The 16,133-nt window shown below is 34.6% G+C and overlaps 1 protein-coding gene and 1 pseudogene across 2 annotated transcripts in view; one reads left to right on the forward strand and one right to left on the reverse strand.

Annotated features, from left to right (window-relative positions):
- Positions 1-16,133, reverse strand: part of ANKRD26 (ankyrin repeat domain containing 26) — a 93,927-nt gene that overhangs the window by 28,299 nt on the left and 49,495 nt on the right. For both annotated transcript variants that reach the window (XM_053573138.1, XM_053573136.1), the window contains exons 17-25: positions 15,875-16,041; positions 14,433-14,603; positions 11,568-11,601; positions 11,137-11,278; positions 7,231-7,444; positions 5,526-5,709; positions 4,842-4,979; positions 2,768-3,724; positions 976-1,128 (exon numbers count right to left, since the gene is read on the reverse strand). In XM_053573138.1, coding sequence (XP_053429113.1) covers positions 976-1,128; positions 2,768-3,724; positions 4,842-4,979; positions 5,526-5,709; positions 7,231-7,444; positions 11,137-11,278; positions 11,568-11,601; positions 14,433-14,603; positions 15,875-16,041 — 2,160 coding nt within the window. The remainder of the gene's footprint in view (positions 1-975; positions 1,129-2,767; positions 3,725-4,841; positions 4,980-5,525; positions 5,710-7,230; positions 7,445-11,136; positions 11,279-11,567; positions 11,602-14,432; positions 14,604-15,874; positions 16,042-16,133) is intronic.
- Positions 6,072-6,194, forward strand: LOC128573257 (uncharacterized; annotated as a pseudogene).

The raw sequence follows: 16,133 nt of genomic DNA on the forward strand, positions 1-16,133 counted from the left end.
GCCTACATATGACATGATTCCATTTATATGAAATATCCAGAACAGACAAATCTATGAAAACAAATAGTAGATGATGGATGCCTGGGACTAGGGAAGGTGGAGGGACATGAGAAGGATGGAGGGTGGTGGTGATGGCTAAGTGATTCAAAGATTCTTTTCAGGGTGATGGAAAAGTTCTGGAATTGTTTGTGGTGACGGTTATACAACTCTGAAAATGCTAAGAGATGGTGAGTTGTACACTTTAAATGGATAAACGATATGGTATGTGAATTATACCTCAATAAAGTTGTTTTAAAATCCAATGGCAAAAAATAAATAAAAGTCCAATGGCAGGATCTAGATAATTGTCTTAATTCTCTATTTTATAGGTACATGCTACATATGATCTGAATATTTCTATTCTTTTATAATACACTTAAAATGAAAGGAAAATTAAGGAAATGCCTCTCTTTTCAAATAATTTTTAAATTAACCAAACACATTTGCATTTTGGAGAACAGTATAATGGCCTTTCTGTGTAAGTTAACCTGAAATCCATGAAATAAATATACAGATTCTGTAACCATTCACATAAGATTAAAAAAAAAAAAAAAAAAAAGAAAAGACAATTTTCTGGAACATTCCATTAAATATCTATTAAATATTATCTTCTGATTTAATCTGGCTTGCTTTATTGTGGCAATAGCGAATAAAAAACTACTGCTTGACAGGAAAAAAGTCTCTGAGAATAGATACATAATTCTCAACTTTCCTAACAGTAATCATAAGTTTTTATGTAACTATAAAAAAATAATGGCAGGATGAAAGTGAAAGTTTAAGAAATAAGTGCATTATAAAGATAACAAAATTGTAATAAAAGTAACAGTAATGAAAATAAAAAAGAAAGCGGTGTATTATAATTAATATGCTAAAAGTACTTTATATTATTGCACCAGCTATAGATAAGACTGTGGACATGTTAAATTTCATACGTACTTGACTTCTGATTTGACCTAATTTCTTCTTTAAATCCTGTGTCTCATCTTCTAAACTAATGCGGTAACGTGATGTAACCTCCAGGGAAGCCTCTGTCATAGATTGCTTTTTTAGAGTATCAGCCAGTTCTTGTTGAAGTTGTCTCACAACTACCTGATAAGATAATTTTTTGTTACTGATTTGATTTATAAATCACAGTATTATCAAATTATGTCAATAATGTTTAAATCTAACATTCAAAAAACATTCAAAATAGCACTATATACATCGATTTTCCTTCCTTTCCTCATGGGTACACATTCCTGTTTATAACTCATCTCACTGAAGGACACAGAAGGTGTTATCTTCCTATCAAATTGGTATATTCCATTATTTAGACAACAGATTCAACCCACTATTCATTTGTCTCTTGATGAATCTGCAATGCTTAACAATCTACCAAAGTCTCAAAAAGACATAGGGATGCTGGTGGTGGGACTGGTGGTGTTGGTAAATTCTATGCTGTGAAATGTTTTCCCTCTTTTTTATTAGAAGCGCAAATCAACATTAGACTTCTTCATATATTCAATCATATGCTTAAATCCTTCCAATAGATTCCTATCTCAAAATAAAAGGAAAATTCCAATGGCCCTACATGACCTAGCCTCCGCCTCCCTCCCTGGCCTCAGCTGCTACAACTCTCTCCCCTACCCACTCCATTCCCACTATGCATGAATCTTGACACTGCTCATTAGACCAAAAATGTAGATGTGATAACAAACTAATAAATCACAGATGGGTACAACTATCTTTGTATTGGAGAAAGTTGTCTCTAAATGGTAGTCATTGAGCCTTGAAATTATCAGCAAATTATCTGTAAAAATATTCATAGTAAAGCATGAATACCAGTGAGAAGATTAAACCAAATATGATTTTGCTAAAATGTACCACTTATGTTCCAAATTATGATTTAATAGAAAGGCATATCACTTTAAAGAATTGAGAGGTAATAAAAATACATAAATTGAGATTGAAGGCCAGGTACGTTGGCTCACACCTGTAATCTTAGCACTGTAGGTGACCAGGTGGGTGGATTGCATGAGCTCACAAATTCAAGACCAACCTGAGCAAAAAGCAAGACCCAGGCTCTACTAAAAATAGAAAAAACTGAGGCAAGAGGGTTGCTCAAGCCCAAGAGTCGGAGGTTGCTGTGATCTATGATGGCATCATGGCACTCTACCCAGGGTGACAGCAAAAACTAAATAAATAAATAGAGATTGAAATATTTTTCAGATTTAAGTCAAATTAACATGAATAAAAGTAAAATAATACCAACGAAAATATATAAAAAGCTACTGAAGGAAAGTATCATAGGATCCAGCAATAGACTTCATCTGGGAAATCTCAAATTAACTATCAAAGTAACCCATTTAATGGAATCTTAATTTCGAAATACTCATTTCAGGTATGAGCATTTCTGTTTATCTGCTTCATCATGGTCTTGAAATGTGCCAACATAAAGACACTAAAATTGTTATTTCAGGAGTATAAGACTATATTGTTAAGATTAGTCTACAGCTCTTGATAATTTATAATTTAACCTCTCAAAATTTCATAGGTGACACAATGTTTTTACGCGAAGTAAAACAACTCTCAGCTCTAACTTTCATTTGGTGGAAACAAAGTATGTTTCTAGCTGATACAGTAAATACATTTATCATCTATTTATTTTTATATTCCACTGATTCAACATTTATTCATAACCGAAGTTTCTTTCAGGAAGTTTGAAAAATTTCTCTTTCCTGATACTTACTTCTCTTTCTGTTTTCTCATTTTCATATTGATACTGTCTTTCTTTTAAATGATTACACTCACTGATTAACTCTTTATTTCTTTCTTCTAGCAGAATACTTTGCTTTTCACTCTCAGCTTGAAGTTTTTCCACTATAGCATGAAATTGGTCCTGGATATTAATTACCGTCTTTTCTTTACTATCAGCTTTGTTCTGAGCATCATCCAGTTGCTGTCGAAGCAACATATTTTCACTTTGTAGTTGAGATAATCTCTCCTCTACAGATTCCTGTTTTCCAATGTATTTATTCACTTTACCTTGTTCTTCTTGATACATTTGTTCAATTTCCTTCATTTGACTCTGTGTTTGGCTAAGGTCTCTTTGTACACATTCTAAAACCAAAGTCTTTTCTCTGAGAGCATCTCTTGTGTGATGGAGATCAATTTCTAGGCTATTGAATTTGCTTTCAGTCTTAGAAAGTTGTTGAGAAAGAATCTCATTATTATCTTTTAGGTTAGACAAATCAAAATTCATTCTGTCTTGTAATCGAAACCACTCATCTCTTGCTCTCTGGAAGGCAAGTTCTACATCTCTTTTTGATGTCTGACTTTGATCACAATCATGTACAGCAGCAGCCAGTCTAGAGCGGTATGATTCAACTTCTGCTTCCAGTCGTTCCTTAATCTGTTTTTCATTCTCCAATTTAGAATTTAGCATTGTATTCTCAGCTGTCAGAACACTGAGCTGTCCATTATGCTGGGATATTGTTTTTATTAATGTTTCCTCATTCAGTTTTATAGTCTTTTGAAGGTCATCATTCTTTTCTTTCACAATCTCAATGTCCTCAAAATATTTCTTTTCCTTTTCCTGGTTCTGAATTTTTATCGTGTCTATTTCCAGTTTTAGCATGGCAATTTCATCCTGCAACATGTGATTTTTATGCAATGGGTCGTCTTCTTTTTCATGGCTATAAGAAGCCTAAAGAAATCAGAGGAAACTTTTAGCTAGCACTCAGTAAAATGGCATATGATAATTTCCTCTATAATTAAAGAATAACCTGTACATTAATACAAGGAAAGTGTTGCAGTAAGTAGATATCCAAACAGAAAAACCACTGAATCAAAACATCAAAACCTTATACAGCATAAATTCCCAAGAGTTCAAAAATTTATTTAAAGACAACCACTAAAGAATTTTTAAGAATCTCAGAATTAAAAATTCCTTTCTCTGAATTACAACAAAGGTATAAAAATTAATAAATTTGACTCCATTAAAAAATTTAGTTTATATTCTGATATTTAACCTACATACTACCCCATAGTAAGTGTGTTAGCTCTGCTTATATTCAGACAGATGAAAATTTCCCCAAGGTCTAAGTTCCTTTTTCCTGAGAATATTCTATAGACATTCTTTTCTAATAACATTTTTATAGTCAGTTATAAGAATTATATTTATTGATAAATCTGGCATTATACTAAGAATTTCCATATACATCAATGAACTTATGCAACAGCACAATTTTGAAAAGGAGAGGTTGAAAATAAAAGCATTCTATAGGATTTACTCCCAAGTCTTCTGATTCTATTTCTAGTGCTCTTATGCCAAATCACAGTTATTTTCTGGTGTAAATATATATATATATGTAAATACATAAATACAAAAAAAGCCTTTTATTTCAAAACACTAATGGTAAATAAGATAAAATTTATACAGCTCTTCTTAGAAAATCATAAGATTATTTTATTATTTATAATAACTTTTGTTTCCTTTTCATAATATTTGAAGCTATTACTGAAACGGGGTTCATACTCATACACTGAACTATTTTACTAGGAACAGAATATCCACAAATTATCACTATGTATATATTATGGCATATCATTATTTTCAAAAATCTTGGTACTTTATCAAATGGGCCAAAAATGCCACCTCTACCTACCACCAACCCCCCAATACATACATATATACATATATGCACATATGTACATGGTTTGAAAATCCTCCATATGTTCCAAAATGCATACACTTGGGCTTTTAAATATATACACATGCAAATACATAGACATACAGATTTGAAAATGACTAAAGAAAATACCTCAGAATTCATTTTCTTTTGAGACATTTCTATCTCCTTTTGTTTGCAAAGGTGATTGGTCAGAATCCCATCTTGTAATATTCTGGCATTCTGTTCTCGAGAAAGTTGCCTCTGAGTGTCATTTCGCTCTTGTACAACCTAGAGATACATTAACTTTTTTATCTAATAGTATTGGGAGAAAAAAACTCTAAAAAGTCAAGAGAAGAACCCTTTTAAAAATCTGTTAAAAGGAAGTAGCCTATTAAAACACAATTATTTTTATTCCTTAAGAAATTTAACTGCACAAATTAAGGTAAATTCATCAAAAAGTAGAAATAGTTCTTAAATATAGTCAAATATAGCACTCTGGTATAAATTTATTTATAAAACATTTTATGTTCATTATAATTTTAAAACTATTTGGCCTGTATTTTAACATAAAAATACCTAAATTAACATTTATATTAGTGATTAAACTCAACTTACTTCCCATTCTTTCATTCAGAAAACAAATACTGAGCACCAATTAGATGCCACAGCTTATAATAAATAATCTTAGCTATATGATAGTAAATTTTCAAGATGAGATAACATTTTAGGTTTGTTTTAAATTGAAATAATATATATTAAATCAAAGGGATAAGTATAAATAATATTAATGAAATAAAGTTAGAAATATAAAATTTTTATCAAAGACTGATTTACCTGGTCCAAATTATTTCTTACAGTCCTCAATTCCATATCTAGTGTTCTGAGAGTGAGTTCAAGTTGTTGTTTCACTTCAACTTCTTTCCTGTATTGCTCTTCTTTTCTTCTTAACTGTTCTCTACTTTTTTCATACAACATATCAGCATTTCTTCGCTTCTCTTCTTCTTGTTTTAAGGTAAATCTGTAGTTAAATGTACTTTTTAAAAAATTTGTTAGACAATAAAGCATTCATTTTATGATCTGGTTCTTTCATATATTTATTTTCCTAATAAAATGTTATGTTTTTGAACATTTTTTTTTTTCAGGGTAACAGAGAGATTTTATTTAGGAAAACAAAGAGAAAGTTTAGAACATTTCCACAAAGAGTTGGAAGTGGGTCCCTCTCATGAAGGAGCAGAGGTGAGAAAGATGGAGACGCAAAGGTCTGCGGCAATATAAATATTGTCTGAAACTGTTGTAAGTCTTTTACTAAATTCTCCGCATCTCCAGGCAGTACTGCCCTTTTCTATTGGTCATTGATTATCTTTTTAAAACTAAAAGGGTATCACTTCTCTGCCTTTTAGCTAAGATCAAGTGTAGTATCTGTTCTTATCAGTTTAAAACAGGCAGTGTGGATAAAAATTAAAACTAACCTACACAAGTTTCAGTGTAACAGAGAGATTTTATTTAGGAAGAACAAAAAGAAAGTTCAGAGCACTCCAAAAGAGAGTTAGAAGTGGGTTCCTCCCATGAAGGAGCAAAGGTGAGAAAAACCTATTCTTGAACATTTTTCCTTCCTACTTCTTAGGTTTTTAATTTATTACTTCAATCTCCTTCAAAGGACCTAGATACTATAAAAATACTGATGAAAGAACATTCTGCTAATTCATAAGTTTCTGTTACTAGTAACTCCAGTGAATATGGAAAAGGCAAATACTGGAAATTATTCAGTAAAGTTGAAAAGTACACTTTTTCCCACACAGTCATAATTATACCTCAATTTGGATGTATTGTTTAGAATTAGCTAGTTAAAAGGAAGATACTATTTATTAACAAATTTATAAATTCCCTAGAAATAAATTTTCATCTTCTTTAAATATTTCAGGTATCCCTAAAAATGATTTACAATATAAGATAGCACCTTCAGATGTCTTTGATACCACACATCTGCATATTACTATAATCCAAAACTAGGCTAAGTCTAACACTTGTTACCTCAACTTTCTATGTTGACTAAGACTAGGAAGTTTTCTCCCCTATTAAACCCAAGAAGTTGGCTTGGCACCTATAGCTCAGCAGTTGGGGTGCTGGCCACATACACCGGGACTGGAGAGTTTGAGCTCAGCCCGGGCCTGCTAAACAACGACAACTGCAGCAGCAACAACAACAACAACAAATAGCTGGGAGTTGTGGCGGGCACCTGTAGTCCCAGCTACTTGGGAGGCGGAGGTAAGAGAATCGCTTAAGCCCAAGAGTTTGAGGCTGCTGTGAGCTATGACACCACAGCACTCTACCAAGAGCAACATAGTGAGAATCTGTCTCAAAAAAATAAATATCTAAACCAAAGGCCTATACCTTAAAATAAATAAATAATTAACCCAAGAAGTTTAAGTCAGCAATTTAAAATTCTCCTATGTATCTTTAGGATAAAGGAGATAGTTCAAACATATTATAAAACTAGGATATCCAAAAAAAAAAAAAAAAAACAACTAGGATATCATACCTCAAACTGCAGAGTTCTTGTTCTAGTTCAACTTTTTGATGCTCTAACTGTGATCTGATTTCTTTTGTTTCAGATAGCTCCTTTTGTACCATGCTAACCTTATTTTCCATTTTTTTAATTTTCATTGTAAGTTGTACACAGTGATTTTTTTTAAGTTCCATTAATCTTTCACAGGAAAGAAATGCATCCTGGATTTTCAATACGCTAACAGAATCTGTATCAAAGAGAAAAAAAGAAAAAATATCTATGAGCACTTTCTAGTTAGAAAGGACTGCATATATTAATATTCACTCATTCAGGTGCATCTTACAAGGGTATATGTGAATCTTAGTAAATGTGGAATGTAAAGGTCTTAGCAAAATAACTAAGAAAATGCCAGGAAGGCTATGTTAACTAGTGTGATGAAAATGTGTCAAACGGTCTATGAACGAAGTGTATGGTGCCCCATGATCATACTAATGTACACAGCTATGATTTAATAAAAAAAAATAAAGGTTTGGTAGAATTCTGACATAAAAAAAAATATTCACTCATTCACACAGTGAACAAATATGTATTTAGTGCATACAATGAGGAAGACATTACACTAAGCTCTGGAGATAAAAACAAACAAGACTTCTGATCGTGGTTAGCTTAAACTAGTAAAGAACAAAGACTATACTTCTGTATAATAGCAATAAACAAATTGAAATTTTTTAAATATCACTTATAACTTCATCAAAAACATGAAATACAGGCCAGGCACAGTGGCTCACAACTGTAACCTCAGCACTTTGGGAGGCTAAGGTAAGAGGATTGCTCAAGACCAGGAGTTCAAAAACAGCCTGGCCAACACAGTGAGATCCCACCCCATCCCTCAAAAAAATTGTATAAAAAATTAGCCAGGTGCAGGAGGCTGAGGAGGAAGTATCACTTGTGCAAAGGTGTTGGAGGGTGCAGTGAGCTGCAATCACCCACTGCACTCTAGCCTGAGACAGAGTGAGATACTATCTCAAAAAAATAATAATAGGGGCCAGGAGTGCTGGGTCACGCCTGTAAATCCTAGCACTCCGGCAGGCCAAGGCAGGTAGATTGCCTGAGCTCACAGGTTGCAGACCAGCCTGAACCAGAGCAAGACCCTGTCTCTAAAAACTAGCAGGGCCGTTGTGGCGGGCACCTATAGTCCCAGCTACTTGGGAGGCTGAGGCAAGAGAATCGCTTGAGCCCAGGAGTTTGAGGTTGCTGTGAGCTATGATGTCACAGCTCTCTACCGAAGGTGACAAGGTGAGACTCTGTCTCAAAACAAACAAACATATAATAACAATAGGCCTTCGCCTTCTTCCACTTCGCGGGAGAAGTTGGCCCGAATAGATCCCGAGCTCCGGTAACGGATTAGTCAGCCAGCCGGCCCTTCCGCCAGCACCTCAATCTTGGGGCTGCGATGGACATCAGGAAATTCTTTGGAGTTATACCAAGTGGAAAGAAACTTGTAAGTGAAACAGTAAAGAAGAATGAGAAAACAAAGTCTGCTGAAGAAACATTAAAAACAAAGAAAGGGGTGGCGCCTGTGCCTCAAAGTAGGGCGCTGGCCCCATATGCCGGAGGTGGTGGGGTGGTGGGTTCAAACCTGGCCCTGACCAAAAACGGCAAAAAAAAAGGGGGGGGGTGCGGGGAGCAGCACCTGTGGCTCAAAAGAGTAGGATGCCAGCCCCATATGCCATAGGTGGTGGGTGGTGGATTCAAACCTGGCCCCAGGTAAAAACGGCAAAAAAAAAACAAAAACGGGGGGACAGCACCTGTACCTCAAAGGAGTAGGGTGCAGGCCCCATATACCGGAAGTGGCAGGTTCAAACCCAACCCCGGCCAAAAACTGCAACAACAACAACAACAAAACAAAGAAAGGAATAAGGGAAATTAAGGTAAATAGTTCTTGTAAAGAGGATGTATCCAAACAGAAGCAACCAAACAAGAAAAAAATCATCTATGATTCAGAATCAGAATCAGAGGAGACAACACAGGTAAAAAAATGCCAAAAAGAACCAGAAAAACTGCCAAGACTAGACATAAAATTCACTTGTGTTTCATATACATCTTCTGCACATAGTCTAAAGGCAATTTTATAGGATACTTTTAACAATTTTGTGCATGAAACTAAGTTTGTGTATATGAGGTTGGGTGTGGAATTTTCCACATGTGGTGTCATGTTGGCACTCAAAAGTTTTAGATTTTGGAGCACTTCAGATTTTGGGTCTCTGGATTAGGGATGCTTAACCTGAATGAAAAAAGTCAAATACAGATGGTCCCCAACTTAAAATAGTTCAAATTATGATTTGACTTTAAGATGGATTCACTAGGATATTAAATGGATTTTGAACTTACAATGGGTTTATGAGGAAATGACCCTTATTGTTAATTTGAAGAACATCTGTAGATCAACAGAACACAATAGACACGTCAGATATAGACCCACATATACACAGCCAACTTATTTCTGATAAAGGCGCAATGGCAATGCAGTGGGAACAGAAAGCCTTTTCAACATATGGTACTGGAACAATTGCATCTCCATATCCAAAAAATGAACTTGAGTCTATGCTTTACGCCATACACAATAATGAACTCAAAATGGATCACAGATTTAAATAAAAGACCTACAACTATAAAACATATAGAAAAAAAGCACAGGAGAAAAATCTTTATGATCTTGTGGTAGGCAAAGATTTCTGAGATACGAAGCAAAATCCATAAATGAACAAACAAATTAGACTTCATGAAAATAAAAAAACTGCCCTTCAAAACTGCACACTATTTTAAATTGCACACAAACTTTATGGCCACTATAAGAGAATGAAAAGTCAACCTACAAACTAAGAAAAAAAATCCCTGTAAAAATTATAATAAATAAAAGAATACTGTATAGAATATATAAAGAACTCTTAAAACTCAATAAATAGAAAAATAAAAACCTAATTTTTTAAATGGCAAGAGATTTGAAAAGTCTCTTTACCACATACGATGTACAGATGACAAATAGGCAATGAGAAGATGCTCAACATTATGAGCTATTAAAACCATGATGATCGCACCATACACACCCATCAGAATGGCTAAATGTAAAAAATTTTTAAATGATGATACTAAGTGTTTGTGATGATACACAGCAACTGGAACTATCATATACCACTAATGGGAATGGAAAATGGTACAAATACTTTGAAAAACAATTTAGCCATTTCTTAATAAAGAAATGTAAAGGAGATGAGGAAACTGCTGTGGGTGATGCATATGTTAACTATCTTGATTATGGTGAAGGTTTCACATACATATGGCAAATCTTAAGCTGTACATTTTATGTCTGTGCAGTTTATCACATTATCAGTTACACTTCACTAAAGCTACTGACTACAGGAACAAACATCTAAGACAATGGCTGGGACACAGGATGAAGGGTATGAAATGATGCAGGATAAAGCTAGAAGACTGAGACCTTTAATCTCATAGCAATAAGGAATGACAGCTGCGTTTTAAACAAGGGGGTAACGTGATGAGACCTCAAATTTGTAAAGTATATGATATGGTTGCAGAGTAGACCAGTTTGGGGAGGTGGGGTAGTAGGAAAAACAGTTCCAAGATTACAGTATTCCAGGTGGGAAATAATGATAACCTGTCTTTGGGTAAAGGCACAGGAGAGAAGCAGTGTCAACAGAAAGACTGAGTGTGCCATTCACACTGAGAAAAGTACAGAGGAATTATGCATCCTAGCTCCTTGGCTGAGAGTACACAATATACAACAGTTCTCATTATATTTTAACATGAAGAATATTTCTAAAATGAACATCTCTTTAATACTTTGGTGCTCTATGGGGCAGTGCTAAGCAATGTATGGAGAATACATACGAAGGTGTCAAATTTATGCAATAGTCCTACCTTTACAATCCTTTCCAAGTTGTTCGATAAGCAGCATAATATTCTTATAATTTGAGTAAGGCAACTCACAATCCTCTGAGGCTGTTTCAGATGACGGAGTTAAGTCATCAAGGTCATCCATAGAATATAATTGGGTTTTGACCTATTAAATAAACAACATTGTTTCCAAATGCTCCCAAAACATTCATTGCATATACTAAGTGTATAGAAATGGTAATTATCCATCATTTTATATGATCAAAAGCACAGGTATCTCTTAAAGGAACTATTTTTTGTTAAAAGGTTACCTTTATCCATAGCTTACTGCTTGCTTCTTACTCACTTTTTCAAAGTAAATGTCTTTACAAAACAAGATTCCCTGATTTTTCACTTTATCTCTCATAATTTGTTTTTTTAACAGTAATATTTTTGCCAATTTATTTTTACAATACCTTGTTCTTTTCAGTAGATGTTTTCTTTGCAGGCCTATAAAACAAACAATTCATTTCAGGGTAATAATAAATATGTGAAAAAAAATTTTCTTATATATTTCTACTATTTATATAGCTTATAGGTAATTATTTTACAGATAACATATGTTTTAGTATTCTCCAGGCCGGGCTCGGTGGCTCATGCCCATAATCCTAGCACTCTGGGAGGCTGAGGCGGGTGGATAGCTTGAGCTTGTGAGTTCAAAACCAGCCTGAGCAAAAAGCAAGAACCCATCTCTACTAAAAATGGAAAATTAAGGCAAGAGAATCACTTGAGCCCAAGAGTTAGAGGTTGCTGTGAGCTATGATGCCATTGCACTCTATCCAGAGCGACAGCTTGAGACTCTCTCAAAAAAAAAACAAAAATAACAAAATAAATAAATAAAAAACAATTTTCTCCAAGGGGATTAAACTATAAACAGAAAGTAACCTTAAGGAGCAAAGAAAACATACTACTACTAATATCATAACAAAGAATTAAATTTAGATCAAGCTTTCTGACAGTCAAAGCAAAAGGAAAAATATTATTTGTAGTATGTGATAGAAACAAATACATCAGATTTTTTTTTGTTATTGTCCTTTTCAATAAAGACAGCTTTTAATGGCACTAAAACCTATTTGGAAAATACTACTTATGTCCTTAAATGAGGGAAACCCTTTCTTAACTATGATATTAGTTTTTCAGGATTTATTGTATAATTACTATGTGTTATTCTAAGCCAGCGGTTCTCAACCTGTGGTAGTGACCCCTTTGAGGGTCCTATTAGGTAGGTAACATCTTAGATTTTATATAAAGGAAAAACTAGGCCCAGAAAGGCCAAATAAGTTATTCCAGCCCATACAGCCAGTCAGTAGTAGACCCAAAACTCAAATCCAAGAATTCTGGTTCCAAAACATGCATTTCATAACATAATGTGAAAGTAATACTTATGTGCAAGTGTTTATAAGTGATGAGATAGCAGATGAATCCATATTATCATTCTATTTCGGCTATAATTATAAAAATAAAGTTCTAAATCTTATAAATACTTTTGTAAAATAAAAGGTTTTATACCTAACCAATTTTGGAAACTAATATTCAATAAGCTAAAAATGTATTTATTGTAGAGAAATTCTTTAACAGGCATTCAGTCATGTATTCAACTGTTTAATCATGCATTCAGCGAATGCTTATTGAACACACAACACATGATGACACTGTTGTTATAGGGAAACATAGTTTTGTTTTGAGACAGAGTCTCACTTTCTAGCCCTCGGTAGAGTGCCATGGCATTCCACTGCTCACAGCAACCTCCAACTCCTGAGCTTAGGCGATTCTCTTGCCTCAGCCTCCCGAGTAGCTAGGACCACAGGCGCCCACCACAATGCCTGGCTATTTTTTTGTTGCAGTTCGCCGGGGCTGGGTTTGAACCCTCCACCCTTGGTATATGGGGCCAGTGCCCTACCCACTGAGCCACAGGCGCCTCCTGGAAACATAGTTTTTATACTTTAGAACTCTATAATCCAAAAGTAATAATCTGTGATTGTCAATAGTTTGCTTTTCTATTGTAAATAAAATCCTCCCCTTCTCAGAATCTAAAGTCTTTCTTTATTCTTTTGAGACAGTCTCACTTTGTTGCCCTGGGTAAAGTGCTGCAGCATCACAGCTCACAGCAACCTCCAACTCTTGGGCTTAAGCGATTCTCTTGCCTCAGCCTCCCAAGTAGCTGGGACTACAGGCACCCGCCACAATGCCTAGCTACTTTTTGGAGATGGCTCAGGCTGGTCTCAAACTCGTGAGCTCAAGCGATCCACCTGTCTCGGTGTCCCTGAGTGCTAGGATTACAGGCATGAGCCACCACACCCGGCCAAAATCTGAACTCTTAAGATGACACACCTGATATTTGAAAGCATCTACCCAAATCATAGCTATTCATGATGCTACCGTCAAAGATACTGCAATATTAATCATCAAGGAATGTTCAAATTCTATTCAGTATGATCTAAGTGTTCGTTATTAAATTATTTTTTAAAAATCTATGTATGATAGTTTATCTTTTAGGTCATCATTTGCATGTTCAATTACATTATAAATTCCATTTCTGAACCAATTCTGAATGAACATGTCCTTTACCATAAAACTATACAGCAATACGTAAGACTATACATATTCTAGGATCAATTAGTTACTATAAACCTTTTAAAAAATAACATATCAAGCTTTCTAATGCTTACACACAAACACAATTCAATTTAATAAACATGTTTCTATATTAAAATAAAAAACAAAAGAAAGCTCCTTTGAATACTGTATTCTTCATAACTCATTACCCATTTCTCATCATCCCTTAAAAATTCTCCTGAGAGTCATCAGTTTATCCACTACTGATAATGGATAAACTGGGTTTATCAGGGTTCCAAGGCAACGATTTATTGGAACTGCTCCTTGGGTGGCGCCTGTGGCTCAGTGAGCAGGGTGCCAGCCCCATATACCGAGGGTGGCGGGTTCAAACCCAGCCCCGGCCAAACTGCAACAAAAAAATAGCCGGGCGTTGTGGTGGGCGCCTGTAGTCCCAGCTACTCGGGAGGCTGAGGCAGGAGAATAGCCTAAGCCCAGGAGTTGGAGGTTGCTGTGAGCACTCTACCGAGGGCCATAAAGTGAGACTCTGTCTCTACAAAAAAAAAAAAAGAAACTGCTCCTTGTCAAGGTCACCAGTCTTCATCTTAATCTTTCAACAGCATTGATATACTGGGGTATTCTCTAGCTTTGGCAGATTACACTATTTCGAGAAAAAATAAGCACTCCTAACATTCTTTTGAGGGAAAATAAAGAACTTCAAATTTTACCTTCCTTCATCTTCATCTAGCTCACTCAATATGCTGTCATCATTCACCGGGAGCAGACCACCAGTTAGTAAATCGGCCTTCTCAAGCACTGGTGTCATCACAGATTCTTTTGAGGTCCATTTTTCATTATCATTTTTCCTTACTTCCTTCATGTGCAAGGCAGGACCACGACTTTTAAAAAATCCATAAGAAAGCAAATGTTTTCTAATAGTTATATTGACAAAGAATAAAAAAAACCTTTTTTCCCCATCTCAATTCACTTTCAATTCAAAACCAGTTATGAAGTACAAATAACATAAGAAAATGTATATTCCCTGCTTCAAAAAGGGTTAAATATAGTGTTTTGCTACAGTATTATACGTAAGACAAGATCTATGAAAAATTCTATGTAAGTACAAGGAAGGCTTTACAGAAAAGACAAAATGTAAGAGGAAGTCCCCAGGCCAGTAAGTAGAAGAAGATCCTTCTACTTAGAGAACAGAACACAAGCATCAAGATTAGGCATATTGGTGTTTCCAGGACTTTCGAAGGAAAAATGTAAAATATACAGAAGCAAATCAAGAGATATGAATGATGCACTAAACTTGAATGTTACACTAAAAGATTAGTGCTCACTGCCTATGAACAATGACTCTTAGATACGGGTGTAATAATTAGATTTGTGCTATACAGATCAGTAGAGTAGGCCTAGTTTCTTACGTTGACCTCCGTATGTTGGCTAGTTTGTTATAGTCCCTTGGGTGATCAACTTCCAGAGGTTTTATAGTATTTTATATACTCAGAGGGTGCCAAAAAAAATGTATATACATTTTAAGAAACAGAAAAACTGTATTAAATTTGTAATACTCAAGTCACATTTGACTTCTGCAATTATAAGATGTGCTCAATGTGACTTGTAGTCATCTTTTGTTAACAGTACATATTGTGTATTTAATTTTAATACAGTTTTTTTCCTTTCTTAAATTGTGTATACATTTTTTTGGCATCCTCTGTATAGATATCCCTATTATGTTATATACATGTATAATATATAATTAATGTCCTTAACATGTGTGTTAATATAAGTTGTGTATTTCCAGTAGGACCTAGTCCCAGAAGTGAAGCTGTTTAAAAGAACAATATATTTGAAATTTTGATACATGCTACTTACTAAACAACCCTTCAGTAAGGACTTACCAATTTCATTCACCAGCAGAGAATACAAGAATGCCTTTTCCCTCCCATTTCCAACACTGATTATTATTTTTACAGTAAAATATCAGTATGATTGGAAAAAATGTTATCTTATTGTTTGTTAACCTGCATTTGTCTGATTATAGGCAAGGCTGAATATCTCTAGTAAAAGAGATATAAAATTTGTAAATCATGAATATTAACCAAATTAGAATTAGTTTTATGCTACAATAACAATTATCTACTGTTAAATACTGTTACAGTCTTACCTATCACACTTTTCTTTCTCCTTCCCAGTAAATTGCTGATTATCAATGTTTCCACTCTTTCCTTGTTGAATTAATCCACCATCAGCAGCAGCAGCAGCAACACCATCATACAGGTTTTCTGACACTTGCATTTCTTTACCTTTGTGCTTCTTCCTTTCTTCTTCAACCTTTAACGAAAGTTTAATATGAAGGATAATTGTTACTACTTTATTCAATAAACAGAACTTTTTCCTTTTGATTGAATTTAACACTTGACTCA

Source organism: Nycticebus coucang, chromosome 20 (assembly GCF_027406575.1).
Source record: "Nycticebus coucang isolate mNycCou1 chromosome 20, mNycCou1.pri, whole genome shotgun sequence".
Taxonomy (NCBI): domain Eukaryota; kingdom Metazoa; phylum Chordata; class Mammalia; order Primates; family Lorisidae; genus Nycticebus; species Nycticebus coucang.